At 42.9% G+C, this 22,450-nt stretch overlaps 2 protein-coding genes across 2 annotated transcripts in view; both read left to right on the top strand.

The window, feature by feature from the left end:
* The first annotated feature begins 523 nt into the window (after positions 1-523).
* On the top strand, positions 524-12,049 carry RAD51AP1 (RAD51 associated protein 1). Its single transcript, XM_056862880.1, has 8 exons — positions 524-534; positions 4,012-4,064; positions 5,592-5,733; positions 6,117-6,226; positions 7,511-7,651; positions 10,302-10,457; positions 11,072-11,188; positions 11,894-12,049. The coding sequence occupies exons 1-8, from the start codon at positions 524-526 to the stop codon at positions 12,019-12,021; spliced, it is 858 nt and encodes a 285-aa protein (XP_056718858.1). The 3' UTR covers positions 12,022-12,049.
* A 3,455-nt stretch (positions 12,050-15,504) lies between these two features.
* Positions 15,505-22,450, top strand: part of DYRK4 (dual specificity tyrosine phosphorylation regulated kinase 4) — a 42,955-nt gene continuing 36,009 nt past the window's right edge. The window contains exons 1-3 of the mRNA XM_056862316.1: positions 15,505-15,806; positions 20,796-20,898; positions 21,581-21,641. Of these exons, the coding sequence (XP_056718294.1) occupies positions 15,505-15,806; positions 20,796-20,898; positions 21,581-21,641 (466 nt within the window). The remainder of the gene's footprint in view (positions 15,807-20,795; positions 20,899-21,580; positions 21,642-22,450) is intronic.

The raw sequence follows: 22,450 nt of genomic DNA, 5'->3' as shown, positions 1-22,450 counted from the left end.
CAATTCCTTGCACTCTCCTTTCTCTTCCAGCCGCCCCTTGCCCGACCTCATACGCAGGACGTCGTTATCAGAAGATCCATCCTCTACACGTAACAGTTTTTTTGCACAACCAAATTCATTTGTTTACTTCCGCTTTCTCCTACTCGAGCTTCCGCTCCTTGCCTTCTCCGCTTTCACTTCCGGTAGCGGGAACCAGAAACGCGCTCCTCGAATACACGAGCGAGCGGTGGCGAGGCAGGTATTGGCCCGTAGGCTTCATACGTCAGCCGTCGCGTTTCCTGCTCCTGCCCAATAGGAACGAAGGAAGCTTCCGCGGTCGCCCCGACGTTCCAAGACCTTCACAACGGCGCCTCGATTGGGGGAGCTACTGAGAGTGCGCAGTGCGAATTGTTCGTTCCTCCCCGGGCGCGCTCCCAGAGCCTGAGTCCAGCGCTGTGCGCATGCGCCCCGTGAATTTACGGCCCGCCGTAAGTCAGTTTGCGCGCGAGGTACGAACTGGCGGCCGGCTGAGAAGCGGTTGGGGATGACGCGGAGGTGGGTACAGGCCCCTTCCCCCCCTTTTCGTTAACGGGGTGGAGAAATTCCTCGCAGTCCGTAGCCCCTGAGCATGTGTAGAGTTCGTTCTTCACAAGGCGAAAAAGCGTTTGTTTTTTGAATGAGGACTAAGGAGTGTCCTGTTTCTGAGCATGCGCCGAGCTCTTTCCTCTCAAGACAGAAAGGCTTTTACTTAAGAAGTGGGGGCTAAAGAGTGTTAAGTTTCTGAGCATGTGGGTCTATTCAGCTAAGTGGAAAATGTCCGAGATACCGGACAAAGCTGACTGGATAAATAAAATGTTTGAACTAGCAGAAATGGCGAAATTGACAGCGTTAGTAAATCGAAATGAAGAATTTGTGAGGGAGTGGGAGGCATGGATGGTATACTGTGACAATGAAAAGTTAAAGGTTATACTTTAACCCACTGGTTCCCAACCTGGGGTCCGCGAGAACTAAATTAAGGTCCGCAAAACAAAGTTATAAACCCATAATAAATTAATCTTTTCAATTAAAAGTTCTCTATTATAAAAACATATTCAAATATTATTCTAAGTTTAATGTTTAACTAACAGTTATGATTAAAGTTTATTTTCAAATTCTCTGAATTTTTATTTTGAACCTTGGGGTCCCTGCACCAAACAAAAAAGTCCTAGTGGTCCCTGGTCAAAAAAAGGTTGGGAACTACTGATTTAACCTAATTCATCTGTTAAAAATAGTAATAATGCATCATTAAAAAAGAGGAAATTAAGTATTTAAAATATTATAGAATATCTTATAATGAATTAGATAATTATCAATAGGACTATTGAGATTTGTTAGTGATAGAGGAGGGAAGAGGGGAAGTTAGAGGAAAACTCATGTAGAATTATATATCTTTTTATCTTTTAGATCAGAATCTGTGTGTAGAAATGAATACTATGACAATGTTAATGCATGAGAATGTATAGAAAATAAAAAATATATTAAAAAAGTTTCTGAGCATGTGCAAAGTTGGTTCCTCGCAAGGAAGAGAGGCGTGGAGTTTGTTTGAGCAGGGACTGAAGAGTGTTGTGGTCTAAAGTATGTGCAGAATTACTTCTTCAAGGCAGGAAGAAATTGCCAATTCCCCCACCAAAGCACCTAAAGGCAAGGTACTTTTTGGGGGAGGTGTTTGACCCTGTGGGCAAAAAAGCCACGAAGCCAATACTGCATAAGAATTAAATGAAGAGTTGGTTTTTGTATGCTGGCTTTCCCCACCACTTAAGAATCAAACAGGCTTACAATTGCCTTCCCCTCCCCACAACAGACACCCTGTGAGTGGGTCTGAGAGAGCTGTCACTAGCCCAAGGTCACCCAGCTGGCTTCATGTGGAGGAGTGGGGAAACCAACCCGGTTTACCAGATTAGCGTCTGCCACTCACATGGAGGAGTGGGGAATCAAGCCCACTTCTCCAGGTAGGAGTCCACCGCTTCAAACCATCACTCTTAACCACTACACTATGAGAAGACTTGACAGCTTTAGAAAAGGAAAATTGCATGAGCGCTTGGCAAGCCCCCTGGGCCTTGCTTAGAAGCTGGGGTGGGGGGAGCTGTCCAGCAGCACTCATACCTGGTCTACAGAAGGACATTTCAGAAAGGAGAGCAGACCTGTGAATGCTAATGCTAGGAGGTAGCATCAGGAAAAGTCTTCTATGCCCTGTATGTTTGGCCCTCCAGGGCAGCTGTTTCAGCTGCTGTGTAAAACAGGAGGTTGGACTAGACAGGCCACTGGACTAATCCAGCAGGCCCTTCTTATGTTCTTAGCAACTGACAAATGCATCTTTTGCTTAAACCTTTCATTTTAAGTTTTTTTTTTGTGCTGTTCTCATGCCTTTCAGAAAGGGTATTGGTTATATACTTGTACTAATTTTGATTTTATACTTTGTTCATTTATACTCTGCTTTCCCCCCTAATGGTGGCCTAAAGCAGTTTACAGTACCATTCTCTGCTCCTTCTCCTTGTATCCTTACAACAACCCTGTGAGGAAGGTGAGAGAGAGAGTGTATGTCTGACCCAGGATCAGCCAGCAAGCTTGCTTTGCAGAGTGGGGATTCAAACCTAGTTGTCTCAGATCCTAGTTTGACACATTAAATACTTCAACCACTGAGTTGTTTTTCCTTGATTTTATGTTGCTAACTGGCTTTTAAAAATACATATTATCAGAGCAGAAATAAAACAGTGTTTGAAGTGTTTAGGTGTTATTGTTTGTGGAGTTTTCTGGTTAACTGTTAGCTGCATTGTGAATCAACTGAAAGTATGAGGATAATTTTTAAATAATATAAGCAATAAACCTCTTGATTAAAATATCTTTTGGTATTCTGGTAAAGTTAATGCTTTAAAAATACTCATCCGTTATTTAGCAATGTTTAGCTGGTCAGTTACTGAATATTTTTTGTCCTAGTTTGCAGAGAAAGTTTAAACCATATTTTTTCAAGGGAGGGAGTATGTAATCGTGAGGATTCTCGTGTCCCATTTATGTAGCAAGCAGCTGTGGCTTGCTGTAAATGTGTTACCCATGCTATTTTTTGCATGCCTTTCTAAAAGGCTACAGAAGCCCATCCTGTGCTTCCAACTATTGAATCACCCTTATTGTGTGTTTTGTTTAGGGTTCTGGTCTTGTTTAAAGCAACAAGGAAAGTTGAGTGGACAGGTTTGTTCCAGGTCTGCTTTTGGCTACAAAATCAGTTCATGTTGATAAATTTGAATTTTGAGTAGCCATTGAAACTAGCTAATTCAATGGCAGCTTGCTATGTACACCCATAGATGTGCAAACTATCATGCTAGGAGGTAGCCATTGCTCTGTGTTAAAATATTGTCCAGGCTATTAACATTAATGATGTCTGTATTTTGAGGATGACCAATTTGCTAAGGTTTTTTTTAAAAAAATATTTCAAACGATGTCTGGAAACTGAAAGTGACACCTCTTTTTTGTGTGTAACAAAAACTGGTATCCTAGCAGGAACGGAAAGTGCTGTAAACTGTGTGTTACATTATAAGAGGTTTGCATAGGTATACATGCAATATGGAACCAAAGAAACAGTAAAGAACGAAAAACAACTGAAGAAGTGATCAATAAGAAACGGCTTGAGTGCCTCTGGAGGATAATTTCCATCTTGTGCATGTTTTTGGACTGTTGGATTTATATTCTTGGACTGACCTAGATATATTTATAGGCACAGAGCCATCAGTGGACTATTGGTATCTGGATTGTTGATAAACTGTTATTAGGCCATCAGCCAATTATCACATATAAAATATGTTTCATGTATATGTACTCTAAAGGTCATGTTATGGGTTGTCTATGTTTAATGATGTATACCCATGCAAAATATATTTTGTGATAAGTTTGTGGCAGTACTATGCAATTTTTTTGTACTTTGTAGTAGTGAATAGATAGGTGGATTTTTTTGCTGGATATTGAAAGTGATACTTTTTTTCTGTGTGTGTGTGTTCCTCCCAGGAACAAAAAAGCAATAGATTATTCACAATTTGGAGATGCCGATGATGATGATGGTAAGTGGTCTCTTTGTGTCAATGATTTTAAAAGGTGAGATGGCATGTAGTTTTGAATCATGGCTGGAAACTGCTTTGAGCTATGGAGGAAAAGCTGTATACAAATGCCTTTAATTAAGTGGCCCTTTCCTGTCTAAGCCGAGGTATGCAGTATGTTTACCATACAAAAAGCAGCGGGGAGCTGGCTATTCAGAACTTTGAAAGCTCCCCATGTCAGGTAATAGACTCCTGGGAGGTCTTGCAACAAGTCTTACAGTAGACGAGAAGCCATGGGCTGGTTGCCTTATTAAACTTTTAAACCTCCTTTTCAGCCCAAATTGGTTCCAAAAGCAACTCACAGGAGTTTTTAAAAAATGAACTTTGTCACTATGATGTTCTTGCTATATTTATTACTAAAATGCTTTTTTAAAAAGAGTGCGTGTTACACAGGAAGAAGTTCTTAGCTGACCTTGGTCCAGGTGCAGTGGATCAATGCCCCTCTACTTCCTGCCTCTCCTCTGATGGCTCCATTGATAGAATTTCTTCTTTGGATAATCTTTTTGTGTGGCTAATATTCCATGCTCCTTCCTTTCCCTACTTCTTTGAGATCCTTTCAACCCGCTCTTTCAATCTGCAGTTCTCAATAAACTGGTATGGAAGCTTAGCTGGGCAGATGAGAGACAGAGAGGGCCATTTGGTGGCTTTTATTGCTGCCAGGAGGGAGGCCTCAAAGCTCTGATCTGACAGAGGTGGCCTGCATTTTACATGATGAGTGTAACATGTAGTCTGTCTTCCAATGTTAGGAATAACAAGTTTTAGCTCTGGAGACAGCAGGCCTCTAGCATTTAGTAAGTTATCTTCTTGGCATACTCAACTGAAGTCTTGCAAGGAGGGGGGGAACCAATTGTCCCTCCACTTACACTTGGATATTTCTGGACAGAGAGGTAACTTCAAGTGTGAAGGGCTGAGGGGTGGAGATTATCACCGTGCTTTGCTGTTGACGTGGTCTTCCATGACTGTGGCATACCCATTTCATTTTATTTATTTGCAAAATGTTCTGCCTTCCTCAGGGCCACCAAGGCAGCTAACAGGTTAAAAACATGCGGAATAAAAATACCCGTCTTAAAAACCATTAAAACAAAAGCACATCCTTAAAACAATTAAAACCAAAGCTGGGAAACATATACGAAAAATAAAAATAAAAACTGCAATTAAAAAACAGGGCAGGAAAGAGAAATCAGTGAGGGAAGGCCAGAGGAAACAAAACAGTCTTCACCTAGCAGTGCAAGATGGCCACAGAAGGGGACAGTCTTACTTTCGTGGGTATGTGTTAATCTTAAATTAGGCATTCCTTCCCTACAGCAAATTCCCCTCTTCTGCTTAGTTTAATCATATTGGATTAGTTTAATCATATTGGATTATGTAAGAAGAACTGAAGCTCTAGAATATTTAACATGCTACTTTCGATGTAAATATGGTATTCATGGTGGGTGAAGGAACTAGTATTGCATTGAAATGAGGCACTACTAAAGTACTTTTTTAAAACAGATGAAGACTTTGCAAGTATAGTTGCACCATCAAACAAAAAGTCAAAGAGGGTGCGCTCTGAGACAAAAAAGGAGAAAAAGGAACCACAAAATAAGCTCCCCAAAGGAGAGGTTCAGTCACAGAAAAGAGCACCAAACAAAAGGTATGATGAGGCAAGAAAAAAGCCCTTACATGACAAAACATTGAAAATCATTGTTCTTTAATCTTTGAGAGAACTGAGTAGGAATGTAGTGTGGTTGTTTGTTAGCATGTTTGGAGCCCTGTTCCCTGTGGTTAAAAATTAGGAGCCAACCTCAGGGATGAGTCCACCTTTGCTGGAGAAAATTTTCTTCTTCCGCTTTAATTGTAGTCAGACAGTTTGTCAACATTGTTGTTAACAGTAGTTCCCTTTGACCAGTTTCTGAAACAAGGGTAAATTGGCTCCAGTATGTAGATTAGCTATTTACTTTTCTTAGGGTTGCGGGAGGTACAGGTGTGCAGATGTATTGGGAATATGTTCCTAAATTACTGTTTGAAATATTTCAGGGTTGCCTTGGATGACAAACTTTATCAGAGGGACTTAGAAGTTGCCTTAGCGTTGTCAGTGGATGAACCAGGTTTAGGCACCTGCAAAGTAAAAGATTCAAAGGAACAAGGTTAGTGAAGTTTTCTTATAATAGAAAACTACTGTTGTCTGTGCTTCTTGTAATTATGTTTCCTATTGGGGCTGTTTCATTCCCTATCTTGGTATTGCATCCGTACACTTAAGTGCAAACTGCATGTTACCATAGGCATGTGGCAGCTGCTGCCATTTCTTCCGTATTTCCCTGATAATGTTTGGGTAAAGAAGATACATTGTGATTATATTATGTCATGCATCTTCTTTAAATGTTATTGCGAAGGTATGGGGCTGGTAGCAGCCATTCATAATCAGTTGTTCAGGATTTAATGTGTGAACTCAAACTTAGTATAATGTATTTATTTATTTCATGAATATCCACCAAATCACTTTGCACCACTCTCCTCACAACAGCCTTGCAAGGTAGGACAGGGTGAGTGTATGACTAGCACAAGGCAGAGTGAGGGATTCAAAAATAGCCTGACACTTTAACCATGACACCATAAGATGCAGGGATTTTGAAACAGCAGTTTTATCCAGAGTGCAACTCTCCTCTCTGAAGTTATTTAATATATTGATATCGGAGGGCGCAGTGGAAGAACTAGCAGCGCATCAGTGGTTCCCAAAGTGGGCAGTGCCACCCCATGGGGATGGTGGAATTACCTAGGGGGGGCACTAAGAGGCTAGGGGGCAGCAGGGGGGCGCTAGAGGTGGGCCCTTTCAACTGTATTGTTCACTAATTTACAATAGATCAGGCTATGGCACCATGCTGGCAGATTTGGTGGAAACTATCAGAATTTTTTTCCAGACTTTGAAGAGCTGGTACCACTGGATCAAGTTAATCAGTTTTGTAGAATAATTTTCAACTAAAAAGTTTTAATTTGATTTTGATTAGATGTGCAATTAATTGTTACTATTTTGAAATTTTATTGTTATCTTTAGTGAGTCATGCAAACCCTATTTTGAATAATGCTTTTTATAGAATAGGGTAGGGGGCGCTGGGGTTGAGTTTGTGGAACCAAGGGGGCGGTGGCCCGAAAAGTTTGGGAACCACTGTTATGCATCATAAAATATCCATAGAATAGGAAAAGGTAAGTCATTGTTCTGTTTCAAGAATAGCTGGCCTGAACAGCTAAAGAATTTTCTGCTGGGTGAGCAAATGTGGCAACTGCAGTCCCCATTGGCATCTGCAAGCAGTATTGAACTTATGGAGGCTGAGTTAATTGCTTGGAAAGGTTACAACAAAGCATAAACCCCAGGGTGTTTTCTCCCACTTTCTCCATGGTATTTGGTGTGTGTTAAGCGACATGTTCAATTTCAGTCCTGCATGAAAGCACAGATCAATGTGATGGAACCGTAAAGGATCCCAGACAAAGGACAGTAGAATCTCAGCAGGAGGTAATGACTGAGAGCCAAGGTAGTGGAAGTTCTGCTCACAGTTATGAGCCAGAGACTGTTTCAAGTAAGTGCTTCCTTTCACGTTCTTTCCATAATAACACATTCTTAAAGTTTAACCATGTTGTTCAACAACGGCATATTAAAAACAACTTTTAAATGCCTTGCTTTCAGCTCCCTTTCACCAAATCGTGGTATGTGTAATATTTTTTTTCTTAATTGTATTTTATTTACTTCATTTATAACCTCCCCCCCACCCATGGGGACCTAAAGTAGCCTGCAACATTCTCCCCTTCTCCATGCTATCCTCACAACAACAACCTTGTGAAGCAGGGCAGACTGAGAGTATGAGACTGACTCAAGGTCACCCAGCAAGCTTCTACGGCAGAGCATTGTAATAATGTCGATCTTATTTAGTAGCATTTTTTAAACACACTACCCATAGTTTTGAAAAAAACAACTGTATGCTTAAGCCACCTTTCTGCATGGTCCCAGCCTGTATTGGGCCCTTACAAGCCTGGGAATTAATCTCTGAGTAAAAAAAAAAATCCTAGAGCACATCTACTAGGACTCAGGGCCAGGCACTGGGGAGGCACAAGTTCTTACAATCACCTTCCCCTCCCCACAACAGACACCCTGTGAGGTAGGTGGGGCTGAGAGAGCTCTAAGAGAGCTGTGACTAGCCCAAGGTCACCCAGCTGTCTTCATGTGGAGGAGTGGGGAAACAAATCCAGTTCACCAGATTAGCCTCCGCCGCTCACATGGAGGAGTGAGGAATCAAACCTGGTTCTCCAGATTAGAGTCCACTGCTCTTTACCTGGTTCTTGGTTTCTGGCTTGAAAATGGTGTGCTGCGCTTGCTGTTTGTCGTAAAGAGCAGAATGCAGAAATCCATGTTGGTTCAGTTACCACTTTCTACTACCATTTTTCTAGTCTGCCTGCCTGCAGAGCAGGAAGCACAGAGTAAAAGAAAATGTTGGCATTCCATCTGCATCCATTTGAAGAATGCGCCCCCTCTGCTAGTAATAGAGAGCCAGTAGTGGGTAGAGGATCTGGGTGAACAAATTTGGAATCCCCTCTCGTCTGTGGAAGCTTGCTGGGTGACCTTGGGCCAGTCACACACTCAGCCTAAACTACCTGACAGAATTGTTGGGGTGAAATAAAGAGGAGAACAATGTAAGATGCTCTGGGTGCCCACTGGACAGAAAAGTGGGATACAAAGGAAATTAAAAATAACTCACCAAGGGGGACTTAATCTCCTCTTGAGAAGAAATGTAAAAGGCAGTTCAGGAGGAAGGGGAGAGTGGTAAGTGGCAAACAGTTTATCCGGTTTCAAACTTTAAATGTTCAGTAATTCAATAAAGCAACTAAACAGACAGGGACTGACACTCCTTGACTAAGAAGAAGAGTTGGTTTTTATATGCTGACTTTTCCCACCACTTAATGAAGACTCAAACAGGCTCACAATCACCTTCCCTTCCCCCTCCCACAACAGACACCCTGTGAGGGAGGTGGGGCTGAGAGAGCTGTGACTAGCCCAAGGTCACCCAGCTGGCTACATGTGGAGGAGTGGGGAAACAAATCCAGTTCACCAGATTAGCCTCTGCCGCTCATGTGGAGGAGAGGGGAATCAAACCCAGTTCTCCAGATCAGAGTCCACTTCTCTTAACCACTACCCCACGCTGGAGTAAGGAGGTGGCAACGCAAAGGTGCTCATGGTAGCATCTGGGGATTCTCCTATAAGGTGAGAAAGGAGGTGTGCAGCAAACAAGCTGGAATTCATAACCAGGACAGTCTGCTGTAAACCAGCTGGTTTTGTGCGCAAAAAAGCCAGTTAAAATAAACTGTTTTATCGTGCTGTCTGGCTTGAATGTGCCACCAAAGTAAGGTAATTCTGTTTTGTTATATGGGCATAATATTTTTAGCGACATTGCCCTAAAATGAATAGTGAGCCTTCTGTATGGGGAAAGGAATGTGGAGGCAGCTCATGAGCTCAGGTTAACTTTTGTAATAGTTTCATCTTTAATTTCTAAGCCTTGCTTTTTTTTCTTGCAGTTTGATGTATTAGTAGGTAATTATGCAGTCATGAGAAATGTTGACACTAAAAAAATTTTTTGGGCACCTTTCAAATGCAGGTGAAAATCACAGGAAATTATTAGAAACCAAAAAAAGAGCGGGGGGGGGGGAGAATAATGCCTTACTTTGAATCAGCTAACAAACTCTTCAGTTGTAGCTGGGAAGTTAATACCAAAACGAATTAACACTACACCAAAGAAAAATGTATAGTACTCTACTGTGTTTTCAAATTGCTTGCATATTGGTATCCAAATCTTAAGAAATATGTCAAGTTCACATAATTCTCTGAATAAGGGATTATTTTAAGCAATGATGCAAGTAGAAATAACTTTTTGTTTGTACTGATGGTGCTTGTCTTGGAGTTGACTCCTTCCTCCATTTGGATCTTGCCACATCTGTAAGAGTCCATTCGCCTTCCAAAGCCATGTGTGTGCACAACTGCAAACTGATTCCTACGCATTCAGAATAAAGGATCAGGGTATCCCTCTTAGAGAGACTTCCAGACTTCCACACATTCTGCCATTCAGACATTTTTTTTCTGTCTTCTATACCTTGGCACTGCTAAATCTTAAGGTGGCATTGTGCCCCTTTCTGTAAATGCCCACTTTTCACCACTCACCTGTGTATTACCTGTGGTTTCAGCTGAAGAATCAGAAGCTAATTCCAGCTTCAGTGAAGGCAATCACGAGGAATTTCTTGTGAAGAAGGCAGCTAAGGAAAATGGGAAGGGAGGAAGGACATTAAGTGCTAAAAGCAAAAAAGCAAAGACAACATCCAGATTGAAAGCAAGCTCTGTAGGTAAGCAGATTAGTTTCATGTCTTTCTGAACTCTAATCGCACTAAGCTTCTCTATGTGGTTTTCAAAGTGTTCCATAATTATGGTCTGTGCACAATGTTTTGTGCTAGGTGTCCCCTGGGTCTAATGTTATGGGATTCCAGTTCACTTTTGCTTGCTCCACGTGTTTTGATGCTCCTGTAGACATGCATCTTTCGAGCATTTTTATTTCTTAACATTTATGCTAGTTTTCCAATTTAGTATTTGCAGAAGCGTTTCCAATGTCACTGATGGTGACGTTGCAATCTAGTGAAATTTAGATGTGCAGGTACAAATCCTATTAAAATGAATTTGATTTTTGGGCAGGCGTTATATCTTTGCCTTCAACGGGATTAAAGTTTAAAATTCCTACTGGAATTTAAGTATGGGAACTCACTGAAAGCATCTACAGCTGGTAGATTCATTGATGGAAATGTCAGAGAAATGCTGTAGTTTTGCATTTAAACCACTAAATTCATCTGCAGTTTTTAAAAGTGATTTCTGAACTAAATACAGAATCCATTCTGTTGCTAATCTATGAAAGGCTGGGGAGAAAAAACAAAAACGGTTTTCTTTTTTGCTTCAACCATGTGGCTAGTTCAAGCAAAACCTCAACCAACTTTGAAGAGAGCTTCAGATTCTTCAGAACAAACGGGAAAGCCTTTAAAAACATCAAGCCCCATAGAACCAAAGAGGCCCAGCTGGACGCCACCAGGTATGTTTTACATATAGCAACAGAACATAAACTCTCCTACCTGTGCAATTTCTAGCATAGACGCAAGGGGTTAGATCCAACTGGTTTTTCTGTTGGTGAAAAAAAGGAAGGAAGGAGTCTTATTTGACCACCCAAAAAGGTTCAGCTAAGGATCATGGGACCTGCCTGTACAAAAGCCACATGGGTTGAAGGCTGAAGTAAGGAGGGGAATTAGGCAAGGCTGAGTGAAAGCTGTCTGGATCCAACCAGACAATCCTGAATGCTGTCTTGATCAAATTTTGCTTTTATCTTAGGTAGTCTCTTGTGTTTAGATCTGGTTTGCTAAGAACACAGGTATTCCCACAAATTCTTTTTTTTTTTTGGTCTGCATCATTGTTTAAGATTTGTGCAACAATAGTAAAAGAAGGAAGTCTCTCAGCTGAGAATTAGCTTGGATAAGGCTTGCAGAAGCTTGGTTGTACTGAGGAATACTAGTTGGGATGCCAAGAACCCTTTAATACACATCCATTTATATAAATGCAGTGTTCAGGTCTAAAACAGCCTTTAGAGATACGCCTTGCGTTAACATTGGGTGTTAGAAGTAAGCTATACATCTTGCATGACCTTGAGTAGTCAGTTCCACCAGGAACAAAACTGACAAGTGAATGAGAGATTGTCTGAGAAGTCTGGAATTTTTTTTAATGCACATCTTCACCCATCTTTTAGCTGCATCCAGAAGCAGTAGTAACCCACTGGGAGGAGTACTTGTGAAATCACCCACTCAGAGTCTCAGACTTGGCCTTTCCAGATTTGCAAGAGTGAAGCCCCTGCACCCCAGCGTTGCCGATGTCTGAATGATCCTGTGATGATTTTAGAGGTTGCAGACTCCGGTTATAAAGGACTGGTGGAGGTGGGGAATATTCTTAATTTTGTACAACAAGAAATTGGAAAACCTGTAGACTATACTGGCAATTCAGGACTGGAAAATGCATTTTTAAAGGTTCTGTAAGGTGTAAACTGATGTCAACACTTACAATCTCCTGTAATATTGTTTCTAAACTTGTGTTTGTTGTGATCCCTCTTTAACCACCGAAATTTTCACATTGTTGCCATATTTGCTCATTGTTGTGGGTGGGTGGCGGCCACTTGTGGCCTGTGGAAGTCACTGCGATTGTTGCCACTGCCAGCAGGCCAGGACAGATACCTCAAGACATGCAATATCCATCTACAGGGCTATGGTTTGGATCCAGGAGTGGCACCAGTGGAGCTCCACTGGTGGAACTGAACTTTCCTGCCCCCCAGAATTCTGTTCTTGGGCAGCAGTTGACTCTCAAGAACAATATTGGTGGTAAAATTATGGATCTGCAGCAAGAGCGAGGAATTGGAGAAAAATCACACACCCCTCCATTGACAGAAGGGCCTTCCATCAGCTGAGGACAACATTCGGGTCCAATTCATGATTTTTAAACATTGCAGGTGCTCAGTATATATGATGAAGCTTATTTGCGTATCTTGGTATTTAACTAAAAGCAGTCTTAAAAATCACAATCTGGTATTCTCTTTTTTTATGCAATAGGAGTTCAAGCTATCAAATCTGTTCTTGATTGCAACTCAGCAAGCATTACTCCTGTTGACATCTGCAATTTAAGTATTTGTTGAATGTATATAATGTGTCACTGACTTTTATAAAATAAATATGTTTTAGAAAGAGCACAAAGCTTAGCTACTTCTGATCTAAGGCTTTTGTGTTTCACAGAAGTCAACACCTCAAGCACTGAAGTTCAGGGTGCAGTTAGGTCTCTGAGAAAAGTACCCAAACTGGCATATGTGAAACAAAACAAAAACCCAAAAGTTATTTAGAACAACCAAAACGTTATTACTACTCTGGTCTTTGACATTATTTTAAAAGTGTGAGGGAGGCTGGCGTTCCATTAAAGGCTGAGCTTAAGAACATAAGAATCCACTTTGTGAAAGGCTTAATTGCACCTATTTTGTCCAGTTGCCTTCACATACACTTTTCATTTCATCGTAGGCACCAATACTAGCTGCACGTGTTGTCTCGCATCAGTTATCAGAGAGCCTGGCTCATGACCCAGAGAAGGTGGGAGCCTTTGCAGATGGTCAGTAGGAAAGGGGAGAAGGAGCAGGTTTGCAAGCCCCTCCTGTTCCTACAAATTGGTCCGCAGGAGTTCAGAAAATCCAGCGGTCCTCCCAATTCTCCACTTGCTGATGCTGGCCCTTCCCCCTTCTTCCCTGGGGGTGTCAAAAACAGAGTGACAAGTGCTGCCTCCAGGAACTCTGAGAGTGTTCCATGCTGAACGGAGTCATGTGCCTAGAGGTGCTGCCGAGCTCCTACAGGATAGCATGGGGTGATCTCTATTGCAGCTTTGCAATTTTAAGCTGTAGCATGCTAGGCATGGCGAGCTAACCACTGCTCCACCTTATTGAAAGAAGTTAGTTTTTATACCCTGCTTTTCTCTACCTTTAAGGATTCTCAAAGTGGCTTACAATCCCCTTCCCTTCCTCTCCCCACAACAAACACCCTGTGAGGTAGGTGGGGCTGAGAGAGCTTCTGTGACTAGCCCAAGGTCACTCAGCTGGCTTCATGTGTAGGAGTGGGGAAACCAACCCAGTTTACCAGATTAGTGTCCAACACTCATGTGGAGGAGTGGGGAATCAAACCCAGTTCTCTGGATCAGAGTCCACTGTTCTTAACCACTACACCACGCTGGCTAAGAGCTGGTTCAGATAGCAAGACTGAATTGATGGTGTGTCTTCAGTGATAATTCAAAATTTAAGGAAGTGTAATAATTGAAAAATAATAATACACACGTATTGTTCAAACATTCAGGTTGAGCAAGGGTATAAAGAAAAGGTGGAAAAATACTCCCTTTCCTTACACTCTGTATTTATCCAAAATGATATTTAAGTAGGACAAACTAGTTCTACTTGACGTTGCAGTGCTTTAAAGTTCACATTACCTTAGTTCTCATTGCTGGGACTTCTCCCCATTGTCCCTCACCATGTGGAGAAGGTGCAGTTCCTAGGTTGGGGGTCCCCAACGTGGTGCCCATATAGGTTTGCCACCCTCCAGATGGGGATGAAGTTCTCCTAGAATTGCAGCTGATCTCCAGACAACAGAGTTCAGTTACCCTGGAGAAAATGGCAGCCTTGGAAGGCAGATTCTATGGCATCATATCCCTGCCAAACTGCCTCCTCTTCCCCAAACTCTACCTTCCCCAAGCCTGCCCCCAAATCTCCAGGAATTTTTCAACCTGAAGTTGGCAACTGTATGTCCATGGGTACCAGGGTGCCCATCTACACCTTCCCTGGCACAAAGTGTTTTTTTGAAAGTGGGTGGGGCCAGATGGGGTTTTTGCTCAGTGGGGCTCATGACTGTCCATTGGAGATCTGACTGGTTGCGCAAAATTTTAAATACATTGTTTTGGATCTTCACTGATTGAAGGTAAGCTGTGTGTTGCAAAAAAATAATAAAAGGCATGTTGAACAGAGCTTCATGAAATGAAGATTTACTATTTGAGTTACACATACTCTCACTCTGACATTTTGTGGTTGTGCTGTGCCTACTGTGGCAACCATTTTGTGGTTGTGTGTGCCCACTGCCATGGGTCAGAACTCCAAAGGTGCCCATAGGCTCACCCTCTGCCCCAGGTTAAGATTTTATCCTTCATGGTTTGTACTTTCCTGGTCAGAAGCCAGAAAATATACTTTGGTTTTTAGTTGTCTGTCCCTTTGAGTGTGATATTCTACTATAGTGAGAGATGGGTAAACCATCGTCTTCCTTCAGTCAGCCATTAACGTATGTAAGCACCCAAAGTTCCCTGTTCTTGGAGCAGGCTGGCTCATCTGGCCTCCCTCTGTCGTGCTAGCAGTCACAATGATTGAAATATTGGGGTGAATTCTTGGGTGGAGGGCATTCCTCCACAAAAAGATCAGAGCTGAAGCTGCTGCTGCGCGTGCGCGCACACACACACATATATATGGCCCTGTTGATGGAAGTTGGTTCTTCTGTGAAGCTCGATTGACAGATTTCCAGGCATTCCAATCTCTCATACATGACACTGTTGCATCATAGATGCCATCATCAGTAAAGTTCCACTGGCCCATCATGTACCCACGGTGTCCCATCGTTGCGTCTGGGTGCTGTAAATACTGAAAAAAAATTAAAATTGGCCAAACTCAAAAGATTACAATAGGATGTTACTGCTGTGATCTATTCACATATCAGGTTGGTTGCCTTCCTCAGCAGCCGACGTGTTTATGCCTCAGTGGAGCTTGGTGTTCTTGTGATGAACTCTTCTTGAGTGTTGCGGGAAATGCCACAAAAGAGGAAACATTCACTGTTTGAGCAAAACAAGCAGAAGCCTGGTGCGGAGCACAACTTGGAGACGGGCGATTTCCAAGACAGAATCGCATGTTCAGGCGCTTCGAGACCTGTGGTTTGTCCTTCACCATGCAATCCAGGTCTCTCTGGGGCTCCTGCTGTAGAAACAGGTGATTCACTAGAAATTTCATGGAAGACATTTCTGTCTGTGTTAAGATCCATGGAGGAATGTTCAGAAAACAAGATGAGCACCTTGGTTCCACAGCTAATAACATCTCAACCAATTCTATTGAGGTAGGGAAATCATCAATCATTCATTACTTACAGATTGTGGCAAAGGAACGTGAGTATCTCAGGGAAGGCCTTTTCCCTGTAGGATTCCACCCTACCCTTGAGATGGAGGCTGGAGCTCCTGCTAAGGGCTATTAACCATTAGAAGAAGGGCCTGCTCATTAAGCCAGATGAATCAGCTGTAATCTTGGTTTTATCAAGTCTGACAGCTCGTGTTGTTTTTTAGTTATTTTTTTAAAATCAGTCATGGTTAATGGCATTACAAATGGTACTGTTTTATTGTTTAACTACTTTTAAGATTGTTGGACAGAAAGTCAGATAAAATTAAACCAGTGAGCCCCTTTGCTTTATTGTATCTCTACAATACAAATGGATGGGGAAAGCCTTAAAACCCAAAGTGAAATGAATGAAGAATCTCATTCACATTTAGTTTTTCAATCATTTTTGGTAATTTGGAGTAGAACAACATTTCAGATTCCCAGAAAGGATAGAAGGAAGTATGAGAGCATCTAAATGGATGAACTCATAAGCTCTGAAGTTTTTCGGAGTCCTCTGTCTCATTAACTTTGTTTCAGTTGCCCCCATCCTATTAAGAACATCCCTGATAGGGATGCCAGCCTCCAGATGGGATCCCTGGAATTACAGCTCATCTCCAGACTACAGAGATTAGTTCTCCTGGAGAAAATGGATGCTTTGGAGGGTGGCTTGTATGGCATTGTACTCCACTGAGATCCCTGTCCTCCCCAGGTTCCACCCTCAAATCTCCAGGAGTTTCCCAATCTGGATCTGGCAAGCCTACCCCCCCCCCCCCATCCCTACCGGTAGCTGGGGGAACCTGGCAACCCTAATCCCTGGTAGATTATATTTAGATTGCATTATTCTAAGTCCCACTGTGACCTACCAAAATGCCCTTGGAAAGGTCTACTAGAAGGGACACAGGGGCCAAAACCTTGCTCCCTCCCCCCACCCAGGGGTATTCAGTGATAAATGGTGTGCTGAAGGGGATACAAAGGGGTAACGGCACTGGATGCGGGATGTGAACTGCATGAGGTCCAGAAATCCACACCTTCCCTGACAAACCCAGTGGACAAACACCACTTTGATTTTGTTCTTTGAGGAAAGATTTCAGTTAAGCAGGTTTGGGGAACTTGGGGGGGGGGGCAAACCCGGCAAAACCACGGAAGGAAAACACTTGGATTATGACGTTATGTTGCATTGAAAAACTCTTCCAGTTTGAGGGCCAGAGTGTAACAAATCTTCCATGTGGAAGTAGCTTTAGGTAGCAGTCGGCTTGCGTCGATGCCTTTTTAGATTTCTCCTACCACCTCCTCCTGATCCACCAGAGGGATATTAGAAAAGCTAAAAATTCATGCTGATAAAATGAAAAACACCAGGAAAAAAGACTGGCTGGGTCTCATTGAATCCAATGGCTAATGAGAATGAATGATGAAAAGGAATGAATTAATAAACATGAGAAGTGCATGCAGTGAGAAATGAAGACTTACAGGAGAAATTAAAAGTTTTTTTTTACTGCACAATTCTAGAGAAGAGCTGGGAGTGGGTAATTCATCTTTTCATGGGAAGTGCGGAGCATTCTTGTGGTTGGCTTAAAAATGTTTTCATTTTATATATTTATCATTACTTATTTTGAGGGGGAAACATTATCTATCATATTCCTCTCTCTTGAGTAGAAAATACACCTACATAACATTCTTTTAAAACACACACACACAAAAGAATACTTTTATGGTTTGTATCTAATTTTGCTTCCTTTTGAAATAGGTGTGACAAGCTGAATTCAGTTAACCAAACACAGTGATGCTCTTCCTTTCTGAACAGTACCAAAATGTCAATTAAATAAACAATAAAGAATTCCAAATTTGTCCAGTCTTCAGGGGAAAGACCATCTGTATTATTCAGTTGACAGACAGCTTCAATTGATCTGCTAAATTAGAGTAACAATTAGTTCTTGGTGTCTCCAATAGATCCTAGTAAGAAGGAGGAAATGGATGCCCGGCTTTTAGACTGGGTGAGGTGGCTGGTCTCAGGTGACTGATTCTGGGGCAGCAAAATATAAGTTGTTTAGTTCTTACAGATTTATCATTGCAAGAGGTGAAGGGGGAGAAATGGAAGAAGAAGAAGAAGAGTTGGTTTTTATACATCGATTTTCTCTACCTTTTTAAAGGAGAATCAAACCGGCTTATGATCTCCTTCCCTTCCTCTCCCCACAACAGACACCTTGTGAGGTAGGTGAGTCTGAGAGAGCTCTAAGAGAACTGTGACTAGTCCAAGGTTACCCAGCAGACTTCATGTGGAGGAGTGGGGAAACCAACCCAGTTCACCACCACTTAGGTTAGAGTCCATTGCTCTTAACCACTACACCATGCTGGATTGAATTTATCTTAATAGCAGAGGTTTAAAGGAAAACACAGATAGTCGAGTCTGTATCTAGGTACGGTTGGATGTGTTCTGGAACACTGACCTCCCCCCTCCCCGGCCATGTCAGAACGTTATGGTTTTCTCTGATGTCATACTCTGTACACAACGTCCATTGTCTTCAATGGGAAATTTGCTCATACATAATATGGAGAAAATAAACCCCCAGCCTTTGAATATGAGACCTTAGCACAAAGTGTGAGTTCCTTTAAGTGAGGAAGATTTTATTAGGCTTTTGGAAGTTGCTTCCAGTGCTGATAGGGCAAGTAAAGGTAAAGGTCCCCTGTGCAAGCACCGGGTCATTCCTGACCCATGGGGTGATGTCACATCCCGACGTTTCCTAGGCAGACTTTGTTTATTGGGTTGGTTTGCCAGTGCCTTCCCCAGTCATCTTCCCTTTACCCCCGGCAAGCTGGGTACTCATTTTACCCACCTCGGAAGGATGGAAGGCGGAATCAACCTTGAGCCGGCTACCTGAAACCAACTTCTGTCGGGATCGAACTCAGGTCGTGAGCAGAGCTTGATAGGGCAATTAGGGTGGAAAAACTGGAGGCAGCCCTGTCTGGTCCTGAAATGCTTGTCTTCATTGGGATTTCGTTCTCTGGTCAGGCTCTAGGTTTGACGTTTTCACTACATGCCCACAGTACTTTTCAGTATAAATATTAAAGTAGCATAATACATCAAATAATATTTTTATTACTGTGCAGAACTGACATAATTTGTTGCTACAAGACCATCATGCTAAGTTCTACTGATGGCTTTTTCATAAGAGGACGCAACACAATCCAAGCACAACACACAATCCGTAGTCTGCAGTCAAGCAGTTATGGTTATTCTGAATGGGCACTGTGCCTATCTTTAGAGTTTCCCCCTTGCCGCATGTTTTGCAGGCAGAGATTTCACTTTAGCCCCTAAAAGCTTATAAACCTGTTAATCTTTAAGGTACCACAAATCTCCTTTCTGGTTCTGCTGCAACAGACCGCTATGACACCCCGGCTTGACTGAAAATTGAGTATCTTTGGTAATATGCTGAGCAAAATATAATGGTTAGAGGATGGGCAGGCAACCCTGGGCATGTGTTCCGGATGGTGGCACGCAGAGCCTGTTTTCCCAAGGAACCAAGGCAAGCCACCAAGTTGCTGGTGACGCCACTGGGACTAGCAGTGTGGGGGAAGGCAATGGGCGTGTGTTAAGGCTGTCATCTCCTGGAGCTAGGGTTGCCAACCTCCAGGTACTAGCTGGAGATCTCCCACTATTACAACTGCTCTCCAGCCGATAGAGATCAGTTCACTTGGAGAAAATGTCTGCTTTGGCAATTGGACTCTACAGCATTGAAGTCCCTCCCCTCCCCAAACCCCGCCCTCCTAAGGCTCCACCCCAAAAACCTCCCGCCGATAGCGAAGAGGCACCTGGCAACCCTACCTGGAGCAGCACAGCCACGAGGCAGGTCCAAAATGAGCCATTGAACCACTGGCAGCACCCCAGGAGCTCTAGGTGTGTCTGGCCAAGTATAACCCTCATCTTTCCACAAAGCCCCTCCTTTTTGTTTCCCAGTACTCTAACAAGGTGGTGGGCTCTCCTTCTTTGGAGGTTTTTAAGAAGAGGCTAGATGGCCATCTGATAGCAACACTGATTCTGTGAATTTAGGCAGATGATGAGAGGGAGGGCGGGAAGGGTTGCATCAGTGTTTGGCTCTCATGGCCCTTTCTTACATGCCCAGGGTAATGCCAATCACCTTTCTGGAGTCAGGAAGTAATTTTCCTCCAGGCCAGATTGATAGGGTTGCCAGGTCCCTCTTCGCCACCTATGGGAGATTTTGGGGGCAGAGCCTGAGGAGGGCATGGTTTGGGGAGGGGAGGGACTTAAATGCCAGAAAGGTCAATTGCCAAAATGGCCAGTTTTCTCCAGGTGATCTGATCTCTATTGGCTGGAGATCAGTCGAATTAGCAGGGTATCTCCTGCTGCTACCTGGCAGTTGGCAACTGTACAGATTGGCCAGGGATCCTGGAGGGCTTTTTTTTTTTTTTTTTGGCCATCTTCTGGGCATGGAATAGGGGTCACTGGAGTTGGGTTAGTTGTGAATTTCCTGCATTGTGTAGGGGGTTGGACTAGATGACCCTGGAGATCCCTTCCAACTAGGAGTCTATGATTTTATGATCTTTGTAATAATGTGCTTTTTTGGTACTTGTGCTGAAATGATTGTCTACCCTGCATCAGATGTTTTTGTTTTCCTAAACCCCTCCACCCCCCGCCATTGCCCTGCTGTAGGTATGTAGGTGCCTGACAATAGCAATGCCTCATTCTCGCATTTTTTTCCTTGGGATTTTGCTAGCCATTAGGCAAGTACATATAATCCTTCCTACAATCTCCTCCTGGACGCATATACTTAGCGTATAATGACCAAACCCCATCTTGAGCCATTTCACTGATAATCCCACCCCCTGCATCATAAAAAGCAAAATGACCCAAATAATTTCCCATGCATATATTGACTTTGTTATCAATTTGTACAGGTAATGTTTTCTCCATGCGTGTTTCTCTGTTGTAATTCCCTAGGAAAAAAATTGCCATCAAACCTGAGAAAATAAGAAAAGCCAGATCGAGTGCTTTCCCTGTTATAGTGAAGCCTGGTGAAAAACCAAATGCAATACTTCAAAAGGTAAGCAAAAGTTATTTAAAGGCAGGTGCATGCTTGTCATTTCCCACTTGTAGTACAGGATATGATGATGGTGAGGCTTGTGGCTGCTTAGAAATCGGAATAGGGTTATTAAAAGTAAATTTCTAGTCTGGGGGTGGTTAGCCTGTTCCCTGCTTTATCTGCTGGGTTGCCAGGTCCCTCTTTGCCACTGGCAGGAGGTTTTTGGGGAGGAGGGAGGGGTTTGGGAAAAGGAGGGACGTGAATGCCATAGAGTCCAATGGTCAAAGCAGCCATTTTCTCCAGGTGAACTCATCTCTGTCGGCTGGAGATCAGTTGTAATAGCAGGAGATCTCCAGCTAGTACCTGGAGGCTGGCAATCCTATTTATCTGCTTGTTGACTCTTCGGTCCATTGTCCCCAGAAGACCTCGCTCAGCAGCAGGAGGGAGCTTAGACTCTGGACATGTCGTTGATTTTTAAAGTGCTCTTGGACTCAAATCTTGATCTTTTACTGCAGACCAACACAGCTACACACCTGAAACTATGTAGATGTTGAAAAGCTCAATAAGGAACCTGTTTCCTTCCCGACAATAGCGCTTTGGAAACTGCTGCTCCGGCACTCTCACTGTACTTGATTCCCGTTTCCAGAGTATATTTATCAGAAGCATCCTGTGCTTCTCTCCTTCCTTCTGTCCTTTTCCATAGGAAAGGGAACTGAGTGCTGTAGAGAAAATTAGAATTGGCTCAGATCAACCTGATTCTTGCGGTAAGCAAAATGTTTATATTACAAGCCTGTTCTACTTTTATAGGTATATTATAGGTAACTTTTGTAAAATTAGCATCAGTGGCTACTAGCCATGGTGACTAAAGAGAACCTCCACATCCAGAGGTAATAAACCCCTGAATACCAGTGCCAGGAAGCAACATCGGGGGAAGGCTTTGGCCTCTACACTCTTTTGTTGGACCTCCAGAGTAACTGGCTGGCCATCTTGTCAGAAAAGATGATGAACTAGATGAGGCACTGGTTTGATCCAGCGGGGCTGCTCTTATGTTCTTAGCTTAACATGAAAAATCAGTATTGTTCCATGCCTTGTGGACCAGTGACCAGAGTTCTTAAAGTCACATAAGTACTAGGGGTTCAGTCTTCTGTTCTTTGGAAATACATCCGGGCAGGATGAGCCTAGTTCAGAAACCACATCTTGTCAAGGAACATCTGTGGAGTCTATGGCCTTTTATGAAGGGACATTTCTCTGCGATCACCCCTGCCGACTGCTTCGGGGCTTCCTTTTGATTATGCATGCCTTTTCCGCCCATCAGAGATCACCTCGCTCTCCCCATGTGTTTTGCCGGTGTTTGCCAGATGCTTTTTAAATGCTTTTTAATGCCTCTGTTAACTAAAAATGTCACCAGACTCTAGTTTTTGCTGCAACCGGCAGCAACCCTCTCTGACGCAGTGTGTCAATATTTAAACTGGTATTCCATTCCCTTTCTCTAGTGGATCTTGGGAACTGTAGTTCTGTGATGGGGCAAGAGATCTCTACAAGAAAATTCTTGGCGCGCTCACCAAACTACAGA

The sequence above is a fragment of the Euleptes europaea genome, chromosome 17, assembly GCF_029931775.1.
Source record: "Euleptes europaea isolate rEulEur1 chromosome 17, rEulEur1.hap1, whole genome shotgun sequence".
In the NCBI taxonomy this organism is placed as follows: Eukaryota; Metazoa; Chordata; class Lepidosauria; order Squamata; family Sphaerodactylidae; genus Euleptes; species Euleptes europaea.
The sequence above is the reverse complement of the archived record's forward strand: the minus strand, read 5'-3'. Positions and strand labels throughout refer to the sequence as shown.

Excerpts from the sequence above, each read along its gene's own strand:
- RAD51AP1 (XM_056862880.1), top strand. Across the intron at positions 4,065-5,591 it reads AGATGCCGATGATGATGATG|ATGAAGACTTTGCAAGTATA; the intron begins GTAAGTGGTCTC and ends TTTTTAAAACAG. Across the intron at positions 5,734-6,116 it reads AAAAGAGCACCAAACAAAAG|GGTTGCCTTGGATGACAAAC; the intron begins GTATGATGAGGC and ends GAAATATTTCAG.